A 24,203-nucleotide genomic window follows, 5' to 3' on the forward strand; every position below is an offset into this window, starting at 1 on the left:
AAGAAAAAAGAAGCTACTTTGTGTTGCTCTGCATGCTTCCAAACTCGCGCGTGTGTTTTTTCTTTTACACAAAGCTGAGATCATTCTGGACAGACTTTTCCTCTTAAAATACCACGAACGTCTTCCCACACCAAGTTCTTCATCAAAATAATTATAAATATGGTATTGTGTTCATTCCACTTAGAAATATTTGTTATAAATAATAAACACATTACAGAAAGTTCCAAGTGGCTGTCTACTGGGATTTACCGAACTATTTTCCTATTGTTGGAAGAATTTATTCCATTTCAAACCAAGACAGACGTGAGTTACAGCTGTCCAAATAAATAAATAAATACATGAAAAGCCCAAATTGCCTGGCAAGGACCTAAAGCAGCAAAGGCGACGTGGCGGATGCCCTGTGGGAGAAAGCACGGGTCTCTCGGGGCTGTCGCCGCGGTCACCCTGCCCGGCCCGGTCCGGCTGGTCCCTGGAGCCGGGAGATTCCTTTTAGTAAGCGAGTCCCTTGGGGTGCGTGGGGTCCAGAGTTCGAGGCGCGGCAGGCGGCAGGTCAGGCGCGGGGTCCAGGCGGTGCCTCAGCGCACGCCCGGCCCTAGGCCCCACGGTGGGTCGGGGCGGGGGGGGGGGGGGGGGGGGGGGCCGGTGGGCCGGGGGGCGGGGGGGCAGGGGGGGGGGGGGGGGGGGGGGGGGGGCAGTGGGTCCGGGGGTCCAGAAACCCGTGGGCCAAGCAGCATCGGTGGTGGTTCAGGGGGTCGGGAGGCTGGTGGGTGGGCCGGCCCGTGGGTCGGACAGCGCCGGTGGGTCGGTGGACCGGTGGATCCACGTGGGTCGGTGGGTAGGGAGGCCGGTGGGTCTGTGGGTCAGTGAGTCAGGGTGTCGGAGGGGTCGGCGGGCCGGTGGACTGGTGGCTCGAGAGGTCAGGGAGGCGGTGGGCGGGGTCGGAGGTCGGGAGGTCGGGAGGTCGGGCGGTCGGGGGTCGGAGGCCGGTGGGTCCGGGGGCCTGTGGGTCCGGGGTCGGGCGGTCGGGGATTCGGGAGGCCGGTGGGTCGGGGGTCGGGGAGACCCAGGGCTCCGCGGGCTGCAGGACCGGAGGGTGGGTGGGTCGGCCGGCCGCGGGGGGGGGGGGGGGGGGGGGGGGGGGGCGCCGCGCCTGCCGTTCGCCTCTCCGGGCTGCAGGTGGGGCTGTGCGGCCGCGCTGCCTCCAGGAAGCCTCACGGGCCTGCGCCGGCTCCCAGGATGCAGTGTGGACCGGCCGGGCGCTGACGGCGGCGGCGCGTCTGCGGGCGGAGCGGCGCGGGCCGGCCAGCGAGGAGCGCGGCGACGCGGGCGGGGAAGGCAGGGCCGGGCGGGCGCCGCCTGCGGAGAGGCCGGGGGCCGACCTGCGTGGAGCCGCGCGCGGCGGCGGCGGCGGCGGCGGCGGCGACTTCCTCCGGGCCGGGCCGGACAGTGCACGGCCATGGCCGAGGCGGCCGCGGCTCCGGTAAGGGCGGCCCGCGCGCACCGACGCGCGGACTCGGGGCCCGGGCCCAGCACACGGCGCCGCAGGCCCTGGGGAGGGGCTCTGTGGGCCGGGCCGGGCCGCCGGGCCTGGGCTCCGGCGAGCGGGGCGCGGGGTCCGCCGGGGCCTACGGCGCCCGTCGGCCGGGCCCCCCATTCGCGGCCGAGCCTGAGCAGGGCGGAACCGGCCGACCCCGCAGCGGAGGCCGCCCCACGCCGAGTTCCTGCAGCCCTCCGCGGCTTCCTGCCCCCGCCCCATCCGCTGGCCCCTTCATCTCCGCGCCCCCCACCCCGCGTCTCCTTTCTCTGCCCACCGCTCTGCCTCAGCGTTCCCTACCCCCCAGCTCCCCCCAGCGGCCTGGTGGCACCTGGGAGGTGTCCGAAGCGGCTTCGATTCCGCACACACCGAGTGCCCAGCTCGATCGAGGTCGGGGCGGAAGACAGCTGCTCCCTCTTGTAGAAGCAGGCAGGCACCAGCCCTGTTAGGCATTATTTTGTCCTCACAGCAAACCTGTGGGGTAGGTGCTCGTTCCGTCATACAAAAGAAAAACCCGAGGCCTGGAGAAGTTAACTTGCCTAGGATCGCACAGCTAGAAAGTGTGTGAAAAGATACAGTTGGTCTGTATTCAGGGACACATTGTGTGTTGGGGAAGCAGACAGGGACCCTGGTGATAACGATGCAAACAGAAAGAGGTGAGTGGTTCTTGCCTTGAGAAAGAAAGGTGCTCTGGGAAGGCAGAGGAAGGAGAGGGAGGGTCTGGCACCCCTTCCTGGCCTGGGCTTCTGTGATTTGAGCTGGGCTTTTGAGGAAGGCTAGGATTTCATCAGGCTGAGTGGACCAGTGGAGCTTTTCCGGTAGGGAGGTCGGCTTGCGCTCAGAGAGAAGGCAGTGCCGAGCGAATTCAAGGCAGTCCCTGCTCCATGGAAGATGGTTTTGGTAGGGAGGCAGTGGGAGAGAAGGCTGCAGGGAGAGTTGGAAGGGGTTTTAATGCCTGGACTTCATCCTATGGGTGGGGAGTCCTTGAAGGATTTGGAGTTCTCTTACCATCGGCTCCTCTCAAGCATAGGGTTTCCGCTTCCCTGGCAGGAGTCTGAGGACAGCCCCATATTATCCACCACCCACCGTTTAGTAAGGAGCTGGGCCTGAGCACAAGCGGTCACCACCTCCCACTAAATAGTGCAAAGGCCCATTGAAATGGTAAGCACACTGTGTGCCTTACTGTTTATAAAGGAGTTTATGCAGGTGTCCTTTTCCTGCAACGCAAAGATTGCATTCATATGGCAGTCAAGTGCACTCGGGGGCCGAATAGGATTTCAGTAGCTGGGGAGCCTGGTGACGAAGCGAATGGAGACTTCTGGAGCAAACTCTTGGAGGCTGGGGTCAGGTGGCAGGGACTGATCAGAAAGGACAAATGGGCAAGGGAAGGAATGGCGGCTGTCGTGGAGGGTGGCCCAGGGTGCCAGCCCAGCACAGTCCCTGCAGCCTCGGGGCAGAAGCACCTGCCTCCTGAGAGCAGGAGTCCCACCCACATCCAGTTGTGTCCCTCTAACAGCTCTCTGCCCATCCAGCTCCTTCCCAGCGAAAGCCCTTCCTTCTCCAGGTCAGAGGTCATCTGGTGCGGCCTCCCTCCAAACAACCTCAGAAGCGCTAGGGTGCTTGACAGTTGTTTTTGGCCTCTGCTCGCACACCTCTCACTATTATCCCCCCATGCTGTAGTTCTTGATGACTTTCTCCAAATGAGCCCACACTGCTCCCCACTAGTCACGTCTTTGTTTTGCAGATAGTCACCAACCATTTGTTTGGGAATAGTTTCCAGAATGTTGTAAGGAAACATGCGCCCTCAGGCACAGCCAGAAGAAGGCGCAGATATCTGGACCTCCTCTCTGACCCAAGGGGGCCCACCTTCACATGTGGGTGGGTTGAGTGGTTCAGCCCCTACCCAAGGCAAAACGTGCCCTTTCCTCGGGGTCTCCAACTGCCAACTGTCAGGTCACTCAAGCTACATGTGAACTTTCCAGCAACAGGGAAGTAAGTCACTGCTTGGGGGAAGCTTTATGACAGTTGTCACACGCATAAAAGTCTAACCTTATGGCATATGTTTTACCTTCCTCACCAATCTGTAAGGTGCGTCACTGATCCCGGAGTAGCTACAAAAATGTCAGAAAATAATTTTCCCCTTGGGAGGGGTGGGGACAGTGCGAGAAACAGACTCTCAGGGGGCCCAGTGGACCCGTGTTGATTTTGTCCCCTTGACCCACCCCTGCCACATGGGTCAAAAAGTCTAACTCTTGGCTGGTGGAGATTTGCAGTAATGGAAGGAGGAGTAACTGGGGAGGGGACAAAATCAGATGGCACTGGGGGGAGAGGGACTAGCTGTTTGATTTTTATGTTTATTAAAAAGAGAGAGATGCTTTAAAAAAAAAAAAAAAAGGCAGTTGAGCAATGCTCATGTTTGTGCCGGTTCAGTGAACCAGCTGTTTTTTTTGCTAGGTCATCATCCGTAGACAGTTCCTGTGTGATTATGATGGGAGGTGCTGGCTGGGCTCTAGTAAATCTGCAGTTTACTATTTATCCACTGAAACGCCCCAGCAGTGCTAAGTCACTGTTTATTTAGCAGAATTGCACTGAGTACCTTCCACGGGCCACACACTCTGCTGCAAAAAGCTGAAATACTGCCTTCAGAGAGCCCGTGCGGGCAGATGCGGGAGGTCGCCTGCCGGTGCGTGCCGAGGCCTGGAGGGAAGGCACCTGCCCGGACGTCAGCAGTGTCTGAGTTACCCAGAGGAGCTGATCCTAGGCTGAGATGGGGCGTGTGGCCCAGGGCGTCCCCGCTTTCATTCCCAGCTCCGAGCCTCCTGGCCCAGCTCCCCGGCCCCTAGGGGAGAGGGGCTCAAGGAACACAGTGGATGGAATGATTGATGGTGGACTTCTCTTTGTTTCTGAAAGATCTCCCCGTGGACGATGGCAGCCACAATTCAGGCCATGGAGAGGAAGATCGAATCGCAGGCTGCCCGCCTGCTTTCGCTAGAAGGGCGGACGGGGATGGCCGAGAAGAAGCTGGCGGACTGCGAGAAGACGGCTGTGGAGTTCGGGAACCAGCTGGAGGGCAAGTGGGCCGTGCTGGGGACCCTGCTGCAGGAGTACGGGCTGCTGCAGAGACGGCTGGAGAATATGGAGAACCTGCTGAGGAACAGGAACTTCTGGATCCTGCGCCTGCCCCCGGGCAGCAAGGGGGAGGCCCCCAAGGTATCCCTCGGGCACCTGGGGTGGGACAGCCCGAGGGACTGTGCCTGTAAGTGTGTGGATGAGTGTGCGCGACACTGTTCCAGGTGCCCGTGACCTTTGATGATGTGGCCGTGTATTTCTCTGAGCAGGAGTGGGGCAAGCTGGACGAGTGGCAGAAGGAGCTCTACAAGCACGTGATGCGGGGCAACTACGAGACGCTGGTGTCCCTGGGTAAGGCATGATACTCATTCTTCTGTTACATGTGACTTTGAAAGTCCTCAAACCTCTCTCTCCATGCGGGTGGTTTTCGTCGCAACAATGTGTAAATCACTAGAAACTCGGACCATGCAAGGAGTTACTTCCTCCTCCTATTGAAGATGAGCATCAAGTGACCGAGTCGAAAGTTCCAACAACCTGGTGAAGTTCATGGGTGGCCAGACAGAGAAGGATGGTGGCGTTTCTCCTAACCAGGCACGGAGGACGGACGTCTCTGTCCTGCTGAGACAGAGTCTAAAGCCTCAGGCTGCTCTCAGGTCCAGGCTGTAATCGACCCACATTCCTTTAGCCTTTTCTTACAGAGATATGTGGCCTGTAAGATACCTGATGACACTCCTCTGGGTTGGTGGAGAATAGGGGCAGACCATGTTTCCCGTGGCCAGCACTGTCTTCGTGCCTCGAGGCTCTGCTCCCTCAGACCCTGGGGCCGCGGTCACTCTCCACATGTGGTAGCCCCAAGAGGCTGTTCCTGCCTGGGCCGCCTTCCTCTTGCGATGGTTTCTGTGTGACCCCAGAAGGGAACAGGGGCAGGCGTGACGGTATATTTCAGTTTGAAGAAATGCACTGCTTCTTAAGGGAGAGACTCTATTAGAGTGTCTTCACCTGGGCATGGACATCTGGGGCCAGATGGTTGTTTGCTGTGGGACTACTCTGTGCAGTGTAGGATGTTCAGCAGCATCCTGGCCTTGACCCACCAATGCCAGGAGCACCTCACCCCCAACCCCCAGTCGTGACAACCAAAAATGTCTCCAGACAGAATTGCCCATGGTTGGGAACCAGTGCTCTATACTAATCTAGAAGTTTCGTTTCTTGGCCACTCGTGGATTCCCAGGCTGGCTGTCCGCAGCTCTGAATGGAACCACATGGCAAAAGCTAACCTTTCCGTCCTTCTCAGACTACGCCATCTCCAAGCCTGAGGTCCTGTCCCAGACCGAGCAGGGGAAGGAGCCGTGCAGCTGGCGTCGTACTGGCCCCAAGGTTCCAGATGTTCCTGTGGACCCGAGTCCAGGTGAGGGGCTGAGAGAAGGCCAGGGACACCAGGCAGCCAGGTGGAAACAGGAAAGTAGAGGGTCAGGGAGGGCACGACCTTCTTTCCAGGAAGAGCCGAGGAGAAGCCTCAGACTTGAATATTTTAAATCTAAGCTTTTCAGTAGTTGAGTTATGACCTGTAGCCTGTTCCCCTAACGCTCCAGGAATACTGGAGTGGAAAGAGACAGCAAACCTGGTCTTTTAGAAAAAAGAGATAGAGCCAGGGCACACAATTAGGGGGAGAGGGAGGAGGACACTCACAGGGAAGGTAGGAGCGTGGCAAAGACTAAATGTAATTCCTTCCCGGTTTTATGGAGAGCCAGCCTTGCCCCCATCCAGGAGCCAGTCCCATTGGCCGGCCACATGTTTCAACATGATTAGAATGACAGATTTATTTAAGGTGAATCTGGATACCTGAGATCACTGCCTCGGATTTTCCTGAGCCAGGCAGCACCTCTGAAAGTTAAGGGAGGGACAGGTGGATGCGTGAGAGAAGCCAGGTTACTGAAGTGAAGCCCTCGGCAGGTGTGGGGATGCACCTGCGACAGCCCATCCCTGACCAGGAGGACCCTCCCCCGCAGCGGGCTCGAGCCTGCTTTCCGCCCAGAAGCGCCGTGTCTGTCCCACCGGCCCTGGGTTCCCCTGGCGTCCAAACACCGGTGTCACTGAAAAGTCTCGCCATGTTTTGTCTGTGATTAATGACGTGCGTCTTCCGTGTTCACTGTTTGAGCGCAAGTGGGGTTTCAGGCTGCCGGAGCGGAGCCGGCCACACGGTCGTGCCCCGGAGAGCGCTCGCCAGTTTAGTCCCACAGACGTCCTTTGAGACTTCGCTAGGCGCCAGGGACAGAGCAGCAGGTGGAGGACAGAAAGATGACTAAGCAGGGCGATGCGGAGTCTGAATGGAGAACAGGACTCTGACACGGAGCCCGGCCTCCTAGCGCGGGGGACGGTTCATCTTACTTAGATCCTCTATGCGGAGGCTTTCGGGTTCCCGCCCCGGCATTCGTGAGAGCGAAGAGGGGCCCAGAAACACGGTGGCTGCTAGCGAGACCCCCACCACGCGCTCCCCTCCAACACACACTCCACTCTGCCTCCAGCCCATCAGCAAGAACCCTGTTACCCCCCACCCACCTCAGCGAGAGAAGCCGGACCCCCAGCTCACTCCTTACCTCCTCCGGGCTTGGGCATCCCCTTGGCAAACGTCCTCTCCACTTCTCTTCAGCTCCTAAATTCTGCCTCCATGTCTCAGGGAACTCAGCCCCCACCAAGACCTCACATCCTCCGGCTCTTCCCCGAGTATCCCCACCCATTCTGGTGCAGATGAGTCCTGGTTCTTCCGGGGGGCCCTGCATCCGCTGCAGCCCACCCCTTCCCCCCACCCCGTCCCTCCTAGCCCAGGCACGGAAGGCAGCAGTGTCCCTGCTCCATAGGGCCTCTGTGCTAGTCTCCCCTCCTCCCTGGAAACCCCCGCCTTTCACTCAGATGCCTCCCCTCTTCCTGCCGCCTCCTGCAGACCTCATCTCTGCTCCCACCATTGTGGCTGGCGAGGGCAGCATGCACAGACGGCCCTCTGAGCACCCCAGCCTCCACTCCCTCTCCACCACCCACTCTGAGGTCATTCCCTGTTGCTGACAGTGATGCACCCCTCCCATCATCTTATTTTGAGCTCGGCCCCTCCTGTCCTTGCAGATCTCTCTTCCCAGTGCCCCGACCCCAGCATCAAGCCCTTTCACTGCCCAGCTGGTCCTGGGTGCCCTCTTTGCCCAGCCGGGGCTCTGGTCCAGGGTCACCCTCGCCCCCTCTCCCCTGTTAGTCATTGTGCTCACCCGGCAGAAACATGATCCTGGTTAAATCTGTCTGCCTGTCGTGCACCTGCTCCCATGCAGCTGCACGTGGCTGGAGAGGACCCCCCCCCACAGCCCTCTATTTCTCACCTACAGTCCCGGGGGTGTCTCCTTGGTCCATTCAGTTGCTCAGAGGTTGGCAAACTGTGGCCTGTAGGCCAAATTGCCCACTGTCTGTTTTTTGGCCCATGAGCTTAGAATGGTTTTCATGTTGAACAAATTCTGTTTAACTGAAAAAAGAAACAACTCACTGCCCTTCCACCCCACCGGCCTGTCTGTCTCCGTGTTGGCTGCCATGGTCCCACCTCCCACTGAAGGCCTGCTCCTCTGGGCACTAGATCCAGTCCAGGCCACCTTGGCGAGGACTCGCCCCCCCATCCTTCCCATCAGCATCTGCCCCCGCCGTCATTTGCCCGGTTTGGACACTGACCACTCGTGACCCCACATCCCTGCAGCGGCCCCCCCATTTCTGCCCTCCTCGTGTCCCGCCCCCCAGGAGCGCCCTCCTGCAGTGCCTGCTTTCTCCCATTCCTCTTCCGCTCCGGAGGCCCTTCCGTCAACACTCCTGTCAAGGCCACAGGGGCCCCCATAGCGTTAAAGGTCTGGTCTTAACCATCGGTGACATTTGCCACCATTGATCGCTCTCTTCCCAGATTCGCTGCTTTGACAGGATGCCTCCCCCTCCTGGTTTCCTCCTGCCTTACTTAACACCTTCCCTTTGCTATTTCCCAGTGCTCTTTCTGGCCTCTAAGTGTCGGGGTGCCCTTCCTCCTCTCTATGTGGCGGTCTCCGCCATCCCGGCAGTGGCTGGGAGGGCTCCGCGTGCCACCTGGGTGCCAACAGTTCCCACGGTGTGCCTTCTGCCTGGCTCCTCCCTGAATTCACACCCGGCTGCCTGGTCTGTCTCCACTCGGGTGGGATAGACGTCTCATGCCAAGCACACACCCAGCGGAGCTCCTCCTCCCCTCCACCCCACGTCTCCCCTGCTGCAGTGGCCAGCTACCCACCCTCCAGTTGCAGGCCGAGACCCAGGGCTCAGCCCCGGCCCTTTCTCCCACCCACGGCCATCGGGGATCCTAGTAGCTAGCACTCCCTTCGGACTCGTCCAGAATGCTGTCACACCCCATCTCCTCTACCCTGCCACCCCAGCCCATCATCTCCTGTGGTCACCTCCTGACCAGCCTCCCCCCTCCTGCGCTGATCCCCCAGAGTAGGCCCTACGTACGCCCTTTCCTTCAAATCCACTTACTGGCTTCCCACTGCCTCAGAGACTCTGGCTCATGTTTCTGTTTGTGTCTCACTCCCTCTGTTCCCGCCATACCATCCTCCCTGCCGCTTCCCCCAACACTCTGGGCTGCCCCAGCCTCCAGCCTTTGCCCTTGCAGCACCCTCTGCCAGGAATGCCCTTCAGGTCCTCCCCAGGCTCCACCCATTACCTCCTTCAGGACTCTGCTTATTTAACATTTAAATCATCACCTTATTTAAAATTGCAGCCCCTTTCCCCACTCAGAATTTCCAGTCTCCTTTCCCTGCTTTGGTTTGTTCTACAGCAGAGAGCATCATCTATTATGTGTATTTCTAGATTGTTATATATATTTCACATTTACAGAATCGATAGAGATCTAGATATTACATGTATTTCAGAGAGAGAGCTGATAGATTTCACGTTTGTAGATTAATATATGGCCGGCCGGGCTCTCCCCATTAGGATGTAAATTTCAAGAGGACAAGCACTTTTATTTCTTTTGTTCATATGATCATTCCAGGCACCTCGAACTGCCTAGCACAGAGTAGAAATTCAACAATTATTTGTTGAATGTATGTAGCGTACGTAATTTAAAATATTTTTGTGTTATGTGTGTTAAATTCCTTGTTAGATTTCCTAGTCTCATTCCTCCCCAGGGTAACCAGTTGTCCTGAAGTGGATGTTTACCCTTTCCATCCGCATTTGAAAACTTTCATTTAAAGCTATTACATACATACGTAGCCATAAGCAATATATAACATGGTTTTGTGTGTTTTGAGAAACGGTATAAATGTCATTGTATTTATCACTCAACATCGTGTACTTCAGATTTATCTCTGTTGGTGCAGATAGATCGAGTTCATTCATTTTAACAGATGCTTAATATCCCGAAAGCAGCTACATTCCAGCTTGTTCTCCACTGGTCTGTTGATTTGCACTTCAGCTGTTTCTGATTTTTCACTCTCCTGAGTGGTGCCGCAGTGGGCAGTCTTACCCCTGTCTGTCTGTCCTGCGCGGCGGCCTCTCCAGGGAACAGACTGGGGTGGACCCCCTGCATCGCTGGGCATGCTTGTCTGCACCTCCACCATTGCCATGGTTACGCAGCTGGTCCTGCTCCCATCAGCAGCCACGAGTGCCCGTTGTCTTACATCCCTGCCCTCCTTCAGCATTAGCTCCTTGCCAATCTGGTGGAGGTTGAAATGGCATTGTGTTTTAATTCGCGTTTCCCCGACTCTTAGTGAAGCGGAGCATCCTTTTCGTGTTTATTTGGTTTCTTCAGTGGATTGTCTTTTTCTGTTTTTCTACCGTTGCTTTTCACTCTCTTACTGATTCAGACTTCTGTCTGTAGGTTCTGGATCCAAACGCTTCATCTGTTATTTGCATCACAAATGTCTTCTCCCAGCCTGTGGCAGGTCTTTTAACTTTGTCTTGCTTGTACAGAAGTCTTAATTTTGGGTACAATCAAACCTACCAGTGTTTTCCTTTATGATCTGCTTTTTCTATCTTAGGATAGCCTTCTCTTCCTCACTGCAGGTCAGAAAGACATTCTTCTCCATCTTCTTATAAAACTTTTAAAGTTTTGCTTTGCACATTTAAGTCTTTAATTTATCGAGAATTAATATTTGTGTAGGTTACGAGGGAGAATTTAAATTTTTTTCCCCAGAAGGACATCTGATTTCCCAGCAAAGGCTGCTGAATATTCTGTCTTTTCTGCAATGATTTATAATGCCAGTTAGGTCATGAACCAGGTTCCCATGCATGCACTTGGTTTCTGGGCTCTTTATTCTGGTTTTTTGGTCTTTGTCTCTACGCCAACACTCCCTGTTTTAGCTTCATAAGAAGCCCTCATATCTAGAAGACTAAGCCTTCCCTACTTGCTCTTCAAAAACTTTTCAAGACCCTGTTCATGAGTTTCAGAATCTTTATGTCAAGTTCTCAGAAAATCCTGCTGGAATTTTGATTGGAACTGCATTTACTTTATCATTTTATTTCTGGAGAATAAGCCTCCTCACAATATGAGGGGGCTCTCCCCGTGGGAAGACTCACTGAGTGAAGGCTTCCGGGTGGCCTGAATAGGCTTCACGGTTTTCTCCAATCGTTGTCTCTATCGTGAATGGCATTTTCATATTAACTACATTTTAAATAGTTATTACAAGTATATAGCTCTGCTGTTGACTTTCTTTAGTAAAAGACCCCTTTTGCTCAACCTCCTTATTATTTCTAGTAATTGACTTGTCAGTTTAGATTCTCATGGATTTTGTTCTGTAGACGGTTATGCCTTCCTCAGATAACACAAAAGTTCTCTCTTCTTTTAAAATTGTTATAACCGTATTCTTCTTGTTTGGCAGTTTGGCCAGGATGTTGTTCAGTACTCCCAGAGATGGCCAGCATCCTTATCTGTGAGGTGCTTTGAAGGTCTGGGAAGTAAGGATGGTTTTTGCCATAGACTTTTGATGATACTCTTATTATAAGTTTATAGACATGGGACACCTGGGTGGCTCAGTCGGTTAAGCATCTGTCTTCGGCTCGGATTGTAGTCCCAGGGTCCTGGGATCGAGTCCTGCATCGGGATCCCTGCTCAGCGGGGACCCTGCTTCTCCCATCTGCTGCTCCCCCTTCTTGTGCTCTCTCTCTCTCTCTGATAAATAAACAAAAATCTTAAAAAAAACATACGTACAGAACAAAATCCATGTAACCCTTAGAGAATAAGAGTCGACACCCACATTCTCAATACCCCAGCATCAGAAATAGATCACAACCCAGAACCTTCCATCGCCCCGTGGTCCCTCTCTGATCCCATTCCCCTCCCTTCCTTTTACAGATAACCAGAAAATTCAGGAGATGTGATCAGTCCCTTGCTTTTCTTTATATTTTAATTCCTTATATATATATATTCCTAAATAACACTGTGAACTTTGTAGGAATGAGCTCACACCATCCATATTCTTCTTTAGCTTGCTTTTCTCACTGGCCCTTGTTTCTGAGAGTTGTCCGGTGTTGACACAGTACAGCTTCCCCTTTTCCTTTTCACCACTTCATGGTTTTCTGCTTTACGATGGCGACACGGTGCGTGCATTCCTTCTGTTGATGGGCATTTGCGCTGTTTCTAACTTGTTTGCTTTTAGGAACGATGCTGTTGTGAAAATTGTGAAGCGTGTGTCAAAGTTTCTCTAGGTGTAGACCCGGGAGTGGAACTGCTGGGTTGTAGGAAAGGTGCATGTTGGGCTTTTCCAGGTCACGTCTGAGTGCTCTGTAAAGTGGCCTGCCCACGGTGCCCAGCTGCCCACGGCCCCTCATCCTCGCCAGCCCGGGAACGCCTCCCATCCTCATCTCTGCCCATCTGGAGGGAGCGCATCGGTTTAAAATTCCTATTTTAAAATGTGCATTTTCCCAGTTAACAAGATTGAACATTACAGGCCACTTGTCTGCTCTCCTGTGAAATGCCTGTTTATGCCTTTTGTCCGTTTTTCTTTTGTTTTCCCTTTACTTATTGATTTGTAGGAGCTCCTTTCATGTTCTGAATATTAATCTTTTTCTCTGACGGTGTATCGCCAATATCTTCTCCATTTATGGTATATTTTAAAGAACAGATGCTTTTGATTTTAATATACTTGGATTTTACCTTTATGATTTGTCCTTTTTATGTCATAAACAATTAAGAAATTTCCCCTACCCCAAGGCAGTAGTACACCATCTCACGTTTGCTTTAAAAGTTCTGCCTTTCACATTCAAGCTCTTAGTGGCAGAGGGAGGTTGGGAACCTGGTTCTTTCTCACTAGCGCTTTGGGTCATCTTTTCCTTTGCTCTGGGGGTCATCTTCCTAATTACCTTATAACAAGTTTTGTGAAAAATCCAGCTGGGATTGTGGTTGGAGTTGCATTCAGTCTCTTAATCACGTTGGAGAGAATGGACCCCTTTGCGCTATTGAGGCACGTTACTGGGGAATGTCCTAAGCCTCCTCCATGTAGCTCATCTGTCTCATGTGCCTCAATGAAGTTTTAGAATTTTCTCCAAATTTGTTGTTAGATATATTCCTAGGTTCCCTGTATTATTTTTTGTTTTTATTTTTATTTGTTTTTAGATTTTTTCCTTGTATTTTTTTTAAAATTGCTATTGTCAGTGGTGCTTTTTTTTTTTTTTTTTTTTTTAGAGAGAGAGCTTGAGAGCTGGGAGGGGAGGAGCAGAGGGAGAGAGAGAATCTTAAGCAGGCTCCGCTCCCAGCCCAGAGCCTGAGACAGGGCTCCATCTCACAACCCTGAGATCAAGACCTGAACGTAAATCAGGAATTGGAAGCTTAACCGACAGAGCCACCCGGGCACCTCTGTGGTGCCTTTTTTTAACATGCTTTTTCTGTTTGTTGCTGACATCTGCGGGGGGGGGCTGGAGGGGCAGGGAACTCCTTTTTCCCAGTGCCTGTTCTCATGCAGAAGGAGCTCAATTCTGTGACGTCCCTCTCTCTCTCTACCTCTGGGCATCCTTCCAGGGGGCCCACCAGGAACATACCTCATCATCAGAGAGTTTGGGAGCAGAACTGGACAAGCACAGTCCTTGTCCATCCATCCTTCTCCCCTTGGGCAGCTGGCTACCCCCAGGGGCCAGGCCGTCTCTGTTGCTCTGCTGGGGACAGGCTCCTTCACTGTGGTCCAGCAGGGGGCACTTCCTACCCTAAAGTAGTAGAGTTGCACTGACTACTTGACCCTTAATTTTCTACCTGTCTTCTCCTTCGTAATATAAACATACAAGGTCATAAAATACCCTCTAAGTACCACTGTAAATGCAGCTCACACATTTTGATAAATAATATCTTTATTGGCATCGGGTTCCAAATATCTTCTCATTTTCATTGTCATTTGTCCTTAGAGCCTTGGATTATGTAGAAAACATACATATTTTTAAATTTTAGTGCGTATGAGGAGTTTGGGGATATCTGTTCTTGATTTCTGACCTAATGTTATAGTCAGAAAATAAGGGTATAAAGTACAAATCTTTTAAAATTTACCAAAGTTCAGGGGCACCTGGATGGCTCAGTCGTTAAGCATCTGCCTTCGGCTCAGGTCATGATCCCAGGGCTCTGGGATCAAGCCCCACATCGAGCTCCCTGCTCAGCGGGAAGCCTGCTTCTCCCTCTCCCATTCCCCCTGCTTGTGTTCCCTCTCTCGCTGTGTCTCTCTCTCTGTCAAATAAATAAATAAAATCTTCAAAAAAAAAATTTACCAAAGTTCATTTTATGGTCTAGAAAGTGTTCATTTTTCCTTACTGTTCTGTGTGGCTTGAAAAACTTGTGTTTTCCTTGTCTTTAGAGTCTACTACGTCCATTTGATCGGGTTTGTTAATAGTGTTACTCGAATTTCCTATAACCTTGAGTCAGCTAGATTTATCAGTTACAGAAACAGGTGTGTTGAAACCCCCCGCTGAGAAGTTGGGACTTGTTTATTTCTCCTGGAGTTTTGCTTTATTATTTTGAAGCCAAGGTATTAGATTAAACATTTAGAATTATTTTCTCTTTCTGGTCAATGTAACATTGTACAGTGACCCTTTTTTTTATTTCTATGAATATTTCTCTTTTCAAAATCTATTTCCTCTGATATGGTATAACTACATCTTTTTAAAAAATGTCTTTATTCTGGCTTTTATTCTTTTACACTGCTCTTGCATCCTTTTGTTTTAATTGCGTCTTTTGCAAACAGCATATAGCTAGGTTTCTTGTTCGGTTTTTTGTTGTTGTTGTTTTTATTTTATTTTATTTATTTATTTGCCAGAGAGAAAGTGAGAGAGAGAAAGAGAGAGCACAAGCAGGGGGAGTAGCAGGCAGAGGGAGAAGCAGACTCCCTGCTGAGCAGGGAGCCCGATGTGGGACTCGATCCCAGGACCCTGGGATCACGACCTGAGCCGAAGGCAGACGCTTAACTGACTGAGCCACCCAGGCACCCCAGTTTCTTGTTCTTTTTTAGTGTGATCATCTTTACCTTTTAAATGTCCAGAACAGTGGGCACTAGGCACATGTGGTTGTTGGTCACTTACAAAGTGCTGTAAAAGGGCACCTGGGTGGCTTAGTCGGTTAAGCGTCTGCCTCTGGCTCAGGTCAGGATCCCAGGGTCCCAGGATTGAGCCCCGTGTCAGGCTCCCTCTCAGTGGGGAGTCTGCTTCTCTGTCTCCCCCCATTTCCTGCACTCTCTTTCTCTCTTACTCTCAAATAAATAGATAAAACTTAAAAAAAAAAAGTGATGTAAAGATGAAATACATAAATTTTGGACATTTTGGATATATTGGGTTAAGTAAAATATATTATTAAAATTAATTTCACCTGTTCCTTTTTATTTATTTATTTTTTAACATAACTATTAGAAAACCTAGAATGAGCTACATGGCCTACACGGTTTCTCCAATGGACAATGCCGGTCCACCCTGCTTACACTGATTGTGTTCGCTAGCATGTTTGGATTCTCACCCACCATCTTGACTTGTGTTCAGACCTTAGACCACCTTTTCTGTATTTCTTTTTTAGTACTCTTCCTTTGAGAGTTCTTCATTTAGATTCTTTCTTCCTCAAACTATTTTTTTCCTTTTTTTTCTTTTAAGATTTTATTTATTTGAGAGAGAGAGAGAGAGCACAAACGGGGGTCGGGGCAAAGGGAGGAGAAGCAGGGGACCCCCCCAACTCTGGACTCGATCCCAGAGTCCTGGGATCATGACCTGGGCTGAAGGCAGACACTTAACCAACTGAGCCACTCAGGCGCCTCTCAAACTAGTATTATTTTTAATTAGTTTGGAAGTTATATGTTCTGTTTCTGTTCTTTTAGAAGTGACTTTAGGAGTTTTTTTTTTTTTTCTTTACAAACATATCCCTTAGAAGTCTTTTGTGGGTCTGTGAGTAACAGACTCTCAGTTTGTGTTCGTATAGGAGTTTTTATGTGTCTGAAAATACTCTTATTCCATCCCTGTATTTGAGGGATATGGATTCTTGTGTGAATGTTATTTTCTCCTAGCCCCTTGAAGATGCTTTGCTGAGAGGGAGAAGCTGAGAAGCCATCCAACCGTCCCGCCATTGTGGCCTGGTGGGCGGTCTGCCTTGTCCTCCGCCAAGCAGGCCTCTGACTCTGGGGGCCTGCAGTCTTTCTGCATGTCCAGGCAGGGATTTCTTTCTCTTGATCCAGCTTTAATCATCAGTAGTTTTCAACAGTTTGGGAAATTTTGCAGTATTATCTCTCTGAATATTGCCTTGCCCGCCTCCTCCCTACTTGTTTATTCTGGAATGTTTTCGTACTGTCCTTCATAACGGTGGACGTCTCTTCATATTTTCAGCTCCGTCCATCATTTCTTATCTGTCTTCTAGTTAGCTCACCAGCCTCAGCTTGGTTCTTTGCTTTCTGTTGTTTTGCCTATAAACTGGATTTTTAAATTTCAGTGATTTTATTTTACAATTCCAAAGTTATATTTTCTTCTTTTTTCAAAATCTGATTGGTCTATTTGGGTAGGCTCTGATTTATCAGACTCTCCCCCTTTTTACTTTTCCAAATATATTAAACTTTATATTCGGCGTATCCCAGTATCCAGCGTCTCTGCAGGCCAGATCCTGCAGTACATGACCTCTGACCCCCTGAGGTGGCCACTTTTCTTGTTGAGGTGGTGATCTGTAGTGGTGAGCTCAGTAACGCCTGCCAGCTATGTGGAAGATGCTGTCCTCCTGAGACTCTCTGTCCGCCTCTGCTGGTCCCCGGGGCCACCACGGTCTCAGCCTGGAGGATTTCAGGCCACTTTCAGGCCACTCTGTCATGTGACCTGGCAGGGGACAGCCTTGGGCACAGGCCGCCGTGCATCAACTCCCAGGGTGGTACTTAGGTCCCCACACCCTTCGGCTTGTTCTTTTTTCTGTAGTTCTTGGGAGTCCAGCCACAACTCTCATGTTGTTTGGCTCCTCTTCTGGTTGTAAGTTTAGTTTTTTCATAGGGACCTGAGTTGTGGGGGTGTCCCTGGGGGCAGGTTTGCATTTGCCTGTGCTGGGGGGCTTCATGGGTTGTGGTGGGGGGGTGGTCAGCCAATGTTTCTGTGGATTTCTCAGCTTCTGGTCTCTGCACCGTGTGGGTGGTATGAATTCAGTGTGGGCGTGGGGAAATTCCACTTTCTTAGGGTGGCTATCCCACCCATGGCCCTAGACAGGTGGCAGCTTCCTGGTAGTGCCCTCAGGTGAATGGAATTTTTCTAGTCCCCAGCTCACTAGGACAGAGCCTCATGGCTCAGACAGCTCAGCAGGGCTCTTAGCCCTCGCTTGGGCATCAAAGCCCAGTCCCTAAGGCCTGTCTCCTGTTCCAGCGACTCACTGGGTTGCTTGGCTCCTGTTCGAACTCTTGATTGACTTTGCATTTGCTGTTTGATTCCTGTATCTGGAATCTTTCTTTTATGCTCATTTATATACAGGTGGGGGAGTAAGGTTTTGGGGGATATTTGGAGTGACTTTTTATATAGCATTTCTGCGTTAAAAGTGAGGGCAGGACTTGCCCAGAGCAGCTCAGTCTTCTGTGTGGGCCAGGGGTCGCCCTGAGAATGCCTTCCCATCCTACCCTATGCTCAATACCATGTGACCTTATGCTTTGCCCAGAAGGCCCTGCCGTCCCCTCCGCTCTGGCCTTCCATTCCCACCAGGTTCTCTTGCTTTTTGACCCCTGTAAGCCCCTGTGTCCACGTCCCTGGCTGGATGTGTGTCTGCCCCAGGCCCGAGGGGCCCTGATGCTGTATGTTCATGCCCTTTCCCTTTCTTAGGCTCGGGGCCCCCAGTTCCTGCCCCTGACCTCTTAATGCAGATCAAGCAGGAGGGCGAGCTCCAGCTCCAGGAGCAGCAGGCTCTGGGGGTAGAGGCATGGGCAGCCGGACAGCCAGATATCGGGGAGGAGCCGTGGGGCCTCAGCCAGCTGGACTCCGGAGCGGGAGCCGTCTCTACAGATGCCGCCTCTGGTGAGTGGCCACAACCGAGCAGCCACCAGGAACGAGATGCAGGGACTCAGGGTGGGGTGCAGGGCAGGAGCTTCTGGAAGCACTGTGGGAGCTGTGGGCTCCTGACTCATGGAGAAGTTTCCCCACCTGAAGGCAGGGGGCCGTCCCAAATGATATTTTGCAGGCCCCGCCATGGGTTGGATGATGCTCTTGTCTTGGCTTCTCTCTGCCGCCCTTCGTCAGCTGCACTCCTGTTCCTGCCCCCACCATTGGGCATTTAAATTGCCAGATGCCTCACATTCAAGAGGCCTGTATGAAATAAATAACATCTGAGCTTCCTGGTGCCTCAGAGAAGGAGCAAAAGAGAACTGGGTGCGGGAGAGGCGGGGCTGTTCGCTCCCACAAAAAAGGCGGGGTCTTAGGGTCTAGCCTGTCCTTCCTTTCGCACGGGCTTTCCGCGCCCTTCCTTCCCCTAACCCATGGGCTCTCATCTCTCTTCGTTGCAGGCGTCCACTCCAACTTTTCAACCACTCTCCCACCCACTTCCTGGCAGGCGGACCTCCCTCCCCACCATCCTTCTTCAGCATGCTCAGACGGGACACTGAAGCTGAACACAGCGGCCTCCACGGAAGGTACGGGGTGGCAGAGGACGGGAAAGGGTCGCGTCTTCCTGGGAGGCCGCCTCAGCCCAGGGTCCTCACTTTTACCAGTGAACTGCCCTGACCTTTGGGCCAACAGGCCGTTAGGTGTCTGTGATGTTCGGACTCAGTACACAGTCTGTCCTTTATCTCCTTCCAAGTTCTTACACTTGCACAGCCTTTCTTGAGAATGTTTCCGGCTGTCCCTTTCTCATACGGTCCGGACCAGTCAAGCCTGGTAAGCCGATCCGTTGAGAGGATGTACCTCCTGCCCAGGCTCAGCAATCCTGGCTCCTGGCTGGCATTGAAAAACCAAAAGCAAACCGGAACCGCTTCTTAGGTATCAGCGCTACCAAAGACAGGTGTCTGAAGGCCAGAATCGGGAAGAACAACTACTGAATTTATGTATTGGCTTTCTTTTCACTTCGGTTTTGAAGGCCAGTTGTCTGTTACTTTAATCATTTCTGTCATATTTTATCCCCCCCCCAAAATGTGCTAAAAGCCTGCGTCCCTGATCTAAAACTTCAGGATGTGAGATTTAAGTGCGTTTATATAAAATCAAAAACATTTGTACTATTTCACTAATATTTTTATCATTAGCTAGCTGGCCACATTTACTGAATGCTTGCTGCCTTCCAAATAGCGTGCTAAGTGCTTTCAGACGTGACGTACAACCCTATGAAATAGGGTATTCATAGAGGAGCTGTTGGTCAGAGAGCTACCTGAAGCCCACAGCTGGCCTGGGGGGGCCGGCGGGGGGAGCACAGTACAATGATAGATCGGCCGGAGCCCAGCACTGGGCTTCTGCCCCTTGGCTACTTGGCCACCAGTGGTCAGCTTCAGGATAAACGCATGATTAGTCTTGATAGCCAGCGTGAACACGGAACGTGGTGAGCGGATACGTTGGCTTTACCTGTGAAGGGCCTCACCCACAGGCTGAGGCAGCCCCAGGCCCGCGGGGAGGATGCCCTGCTGAGCCGGATCCTGAGGCGGGGAGAGTAGGGCTCAGCGGTGGTCGGGGAGCTGAATAGCCCGATGAAAGTATCAGGCCTTCCTCCTCTAAGCAGGTACCGGGACAGAATGATACGGGGTCTTTCTGTCTTTCTCAGCAGATGTAAAAATTGTGATAAAAACAGAAGTCCAGGAAGAGGAGGTGGTGGCCACACCGGTGCATCCTACTGACCTAGAGGCTCATGGGACCCTGTTTGGACCCGGCCAGGCCACAAGGTTTTTCCCTAGTCCTGTCCAGGAAGGAGCCTGGGAGAACCAGGGCAGCTCCTTCCCCGGCCAGGACCCCGTGCTGGGGCTGAGAGAGCCTGCCCGGCCTGAGCGGGACATGGGTGAGCTCAGCCCGGCCGTGGCCCAGGAGGAGACCCCCCCCGGGGACTGGCTCTTTGGGGGGGTCCGGTGGGGCTGGAATTTCAGGTGTAAACCCCCTGTGGGCCTGAACCCGAGGACTGGGCCCGAGGGGGTGCCCTACACCTCCCCTGACAACGGAGAGGCCGTGCTGGACCCCACCCAGGCCCCGAGACCCTTCAGTGACCCCTGTAAATACCCCGGCCGGACAAAAGGCTTCGGCCACAAGCCAGGCCTGAAGAAGCACCCCGCAGCCCCTCCGGGAGGGCGGCCCTTCACCTGCGCCACGTGCGGGAAGAGCTTCCAGCTGCAGGTCAGCCTGAGCGCGCACCAGCGCAGCTGCGGGCTGCCCGAGGGGGCGCCGGGGGGCGCAGCGGCGGCGGCGGCTGCGGGCGGCGGGGCGCGGGACGGCAGCGCGCTGCGGTGCGGGGAGTGCGGGCGCTGCTTCACGCGGCCGGCCCACCTCATCCGCCACCGCATGCTGCACACGGGCGAGCGGCCGTTCCCCTGCACCGAGTGCGAGAAGCGCTTCACCGAGCGCTCCAAGCTCATCGACCACTACCGAACCCACACGGGCGTGCGGCCCTTCACCTGCAGCGTGTGCGGCAAGAGCTTCATCCGCAAGGACCACCTGCGCAAGCACCAGCGCAACCACGCGGCGGGCGCCAAGGGCCCGGCCCGCGGCCAGCCCCTCCCGCCCCTCCCGGCCGGCCCCCCGGACCCCTTCAAGAGCCCGGCCTCTAAAGGACCCTTGGCCTCCACGGACCTTGTGACCGACTGGACTTGTGGCCTGAGCGTCCTGGGACCCAGCGATGGCGCGGACCTGTGAGGCCCCCCCGGGCGGGCCGGGGCGCCCGGCCCCCTCGCCCCCGCAGGCCGCGCGTGGCCGAAGTCCCACTTGCAGACGTCGGGGTGGTGGTGAAAGCGGAGGCGGGAACGAAGCCTGGGGGAAGCCGATTTCCAAGTTGCTGAACTGATCACTGGAAAAAGAGAAACTACCCGGCTTCCACCTCTAAACAAAGTAGAACTCTCTGATTGTGAAACTGAGCAGCATAGAATTTTAAGTAATTTAATTATGAAAACTTTTTTTTTTTTATTCTTGACGAAAAAAGCTGGAAAATAGTCGTAGCACCAGTTTAAACTTTATAGTGTACTTTTGGTTTCCGGAGCGTGTTTGTGTGGGCTGTGTCCTTACCAAGTCTGACGGTGTGTGTGCCCGGAGTTGGCCGGCTGGGGACACAGGCCCCACTGATGTCTAGGGATGGGCTGGTGGTGGCACAGAGTTGGGGGGAGTTGAGACCACCCCCCCCCAAAGCTGTGCTCAGCCTGGGGCGGGGCAGGGCTGCAAGCTCGTCCCATCACCACCTGCTCTACAAGGTGGAAACCCCCCCCACCTCGTGTCAGCTGGGAGAAGGACTTGCCCACCAGCAGCCAGTCCCATTTCCCAGCTCTCCTCCATCTGAAAAGGCCCCCAAACGGGCTGGCCTATTATGGGCCATCTGTCACCCCTATCGAAAGGGGTCTGGGTGGTGTCACCCTGTTAGGTGACTCAGAGCCTTATAACAGAGAGTCATCTGAAAACCCAGCGTTAAGGCTGCAGAGGTGAGGCAGCTGAGGTGGGCAAGTGGAACCCTTCGATGTCACATCCCAGCAGAGCCAGGAACAAAGCCTGGCCTGCCCACCCCGGAGTGGGGCCGCTTTCCACTCCAGCGAAATGCCTCTCTTTCCTTTTCTCTCTGTGTGGTGTTTCTTCATTGTCAAAATGCCTTCACTTTGCATCTCATTTGATTACTGTGACCTTGTGAAGCACGCAGGACCAGTATGCTTTCTTGTTAGAGATGAGGAAGTAAATTCCTCAAGGGGGACACATCCCAGCCTCGCTCGGTGAGTGCAAGCTGCCGTGCCCGCAGTCGAGGAGGGGCCTCTGATTAGACACTGCTCATCCTCCTGGAGCATCAGTTTTGGGGGAGGGAAGGTTTTCGTCTTTGCCCTCTTAAGATTTGTGCATCTGCCGGAGCAAAGTCGTCAGGCGTCAAGATGTAGCTGAGCGCCGGCCCCTCCGGTGTGCGTGCTCACCACCCCCACCCGCACCCCGGGGGCGCCTGGTGGCAGGTCTGAGAGGCTGGGCAAGGGCCGAGCGCTTGCTCATTCCCCGTCTGACATCTCACAGGTAGAATTAGAAATGGCCCAGCTTTCTTGATTCTACCACAGTGCTGTCCCTCCCACACGAGTGTCCATCCCGTTTTGTTGGAACAGCCACTGGACTGGTTCCCTTCCCCCAAATGGGTCACTTGTTTCCCCTGAGGAGCAAGAGACTATGGCCTCCGTTCAGTCAGCTCCCTCATGCGTACTTTTATTAGGCAATAGACTAGTTAAGAAAATTGTTTCTATGTACTGTATATTTTGTACCTGTTTACACTTCTAATATTGATATAACTGATATTTTGAAAAACAAACGAAGAGGAAACATCCTGTTAAAATAAAACCTAACCAGCACCAAGGCGCTTTGGTCGGTTCCATTCTTAGACCCGTGCCTCGGCACCGAGGCCTCCAAACCCCTCTTGCTCGCGGGCTTTGTGGCCAGCTTCCTCACGCCCTCCGCCTGCGCTTGGTCACCTCAGACCCAGGGAGGCCACCGCCCCTGAGAGCTAGGAGTGGAAGAATCCAGAGAACTTTGACACTGTGGAGGGAAAACCGTAGCGCGTCCCGTCGCCGGGCTTCAGAATGTAATCATGGCTTGTGTAATTTGGCTTTATGTAATCTGATGTGATGTACGTGAAGATAGGTCTGGGGGGAAAAGGGCAGAATATCAGAAAACAGCGGGTGCTGGATGTTCTCTCCTCGCATCTTGGCTGGGCAGGGGCGAGGAAAGGACTGACCGTGCCTGGGGTGGTGGTTTTCCCAGGCCGGGAGTGAAGTCCGCCCGTGGCGTCTGAGCCGGGCTCATACCCACGTTCCCATCAACCAGAGTTAACAGTTGTTAATGTTTTCTCTCGTGTGTTCCGTCTCTTTCACATTTGGATCTTTGTCTTTTTAAGAAAATGAAAATGTAAAATAAAATCTGCGTAAAATTACCCCAAGGGCACGGGAGTGGGACATGGAGAAAGAGCAGAAGTGGGTCTCAGCCAGGCCCATCGTGATGATGGCGTCACTCGTGACGGGCAGCCCTGACTCTCTCACGCACTGCTTGCCTACCTCCCCGCTCCCCCACTGGCCGTGTCTCCAGTCCTGGGCAATCAGCGAGGGACCCTTCTGGTGTCTGCCCAGCTCGCCATGCCTCCAGCCCAGCGCCGCCCTCGGCCGTTCCCACACGCTCTCCTGCCACACGCCCTGCGTGCGGGAAGCCCGGGTATCATGGCAAAGCCCCCAGCCAGAGTGGTTCACTCAGTGGCCGACTCCCAAGGCTCTGGCTCGGGTGCACTCTCAAAACAGAGAACGTGGGGAGGACAGGGTTGGGGGGGCGGGGGCTGGAGCTCAGTATCAACTTCCACAAGGGGCACCTGATCAGCAGTTAGGGCGACCAGGCGAGCGCCTTGGGCTGGGGACCCACTGCTGCCCCGAAGCAGCCTGCTCAGGCCAAAGCACAGCGGTCCCTTCTTGGTTAGTGTCCTCTTGCTGCTATGACAAATGACCACAAACTTGGTGGCTTAAACCAGTACAGATTTGTCTTATGCTTCTAGAAGTCAGAAATCCAAAATGAATCTTAGGGAGCTAAAATCTAGGTGTCAGCAGGGCTGCGTTCCTCCCGGAGTCCAGAGGAGAATCCATTGCCTCGCCGTTTCCCATTTGTAGCAGCCACCTGCGTCTCTTGGTTCGTGGCCCTCATCTTCCGTGGGAGTCACTCCAACCTCTGCTTCTATCATCACATCATTTTCTGACTTTGACTCTCCTGCCTCCCTCTCGGAATATTGCACAACCCTGGGCCCACCCAGATAACCCTGAATAATCACTTCATCTGAAGATCCTAATTTAATCACACCTGCAAAGTCCCTTTTGCCATGTGAGGTACCATCTTTTTTTTTTAAGATTTTGTTTATTTCAGAGAGAGAGTGCGTGTGCAAGAGAGAGAGAGTACAAGGGGGGGGGGCCGGGTAGAGGGAGAAGCAGACTCCCCAATGAGCAGGGAGCCGGATGCAGGGCTCGATCCCAGGACCCCTGGGATC

At 53.4% G+C, this 24,203-nt stretch overlaps 1 protein-coding gene across 3 annotated transcripts; it reads left to right on the plus strand.

Moving 5' to 3' along the window:
* Positions 1–1,396: 1,396 nt before the first annotated feature.
* Positions 1,397–22,541, plus strand: ZNF746 (zinc finger protein 746). Of its 3 annotated transcripts, none has more exons than XM_032401370.1 (7): positions 1,397–1,480; positions 4,445–4,744; positions 4,828–4,954; positions 5,895–6,008; positions 17,876–18,067; positions 18,553–18,678; positions 19,797–22,541. In XM_032401370.1, exons 1-7 carry the CDS (start codon positions 1,457–1,459, stop codon positions 20,867–20,869), a joined length of 1,956 nt encoding a protein of 651 aa, XP_032257261.1. In that variant the 5' UTR covers positions 1,397–1,456; the 3' UTR covers positions 20,870–22,541. The 3 variants fall into 3 exon arrangements, with proteins under 3 accessions (XP_032257261.1, XP_032257262.1, XP_032257263.1); XM_032401371.1 differs by having other exon boundaries at positions 4,873–4,954; positions 19,794–22,541; XM_032401372.1 differs by having other exon boundaries at positions 4,873–4,954.
* The last annotated feature ends 1,662 nt before the right edge of the window (positions 22,542–24,203 follow it).

Source organism: Phoca vitulina, unplaced genomic scaffold (assembly GCF_004348235.1).
Source record: "Phoca vitulina isolate PV1807 unplaced genomic scaffold, GSC_HSeal_1.0 scaffold4, whole genome shotgun sequence".
NCBI classification, from domain to species: domain Eukaryota; kingdom Metazoa; phylum Chordata; class Mammalia; order Carnivora; family Phocidae; genus Phoca; species Phoca vitulina.

Coding starts and splice junctions, on each gene's coding strand:
- ZNF746 (XM_032401370.1), top strand. CDS start 1,457: ATGGCCGAGGCGGCCGCGGCTCCG. Junction 1,481..4,444: donor CCGAGGCGGCCGCGGCTCCG/GTAAGGGCGGCC, acceptor TGTTTCTGAAAG/ATCTCCCCGTGGACGATGGC. Junction 18,068..18,552: donor CTCTACAGATGCCGCCTCTG/GTGAGTGGCCAC, acceptor TCTTCGTTGCAG/GCGTCCACTCCAACTTTTCA.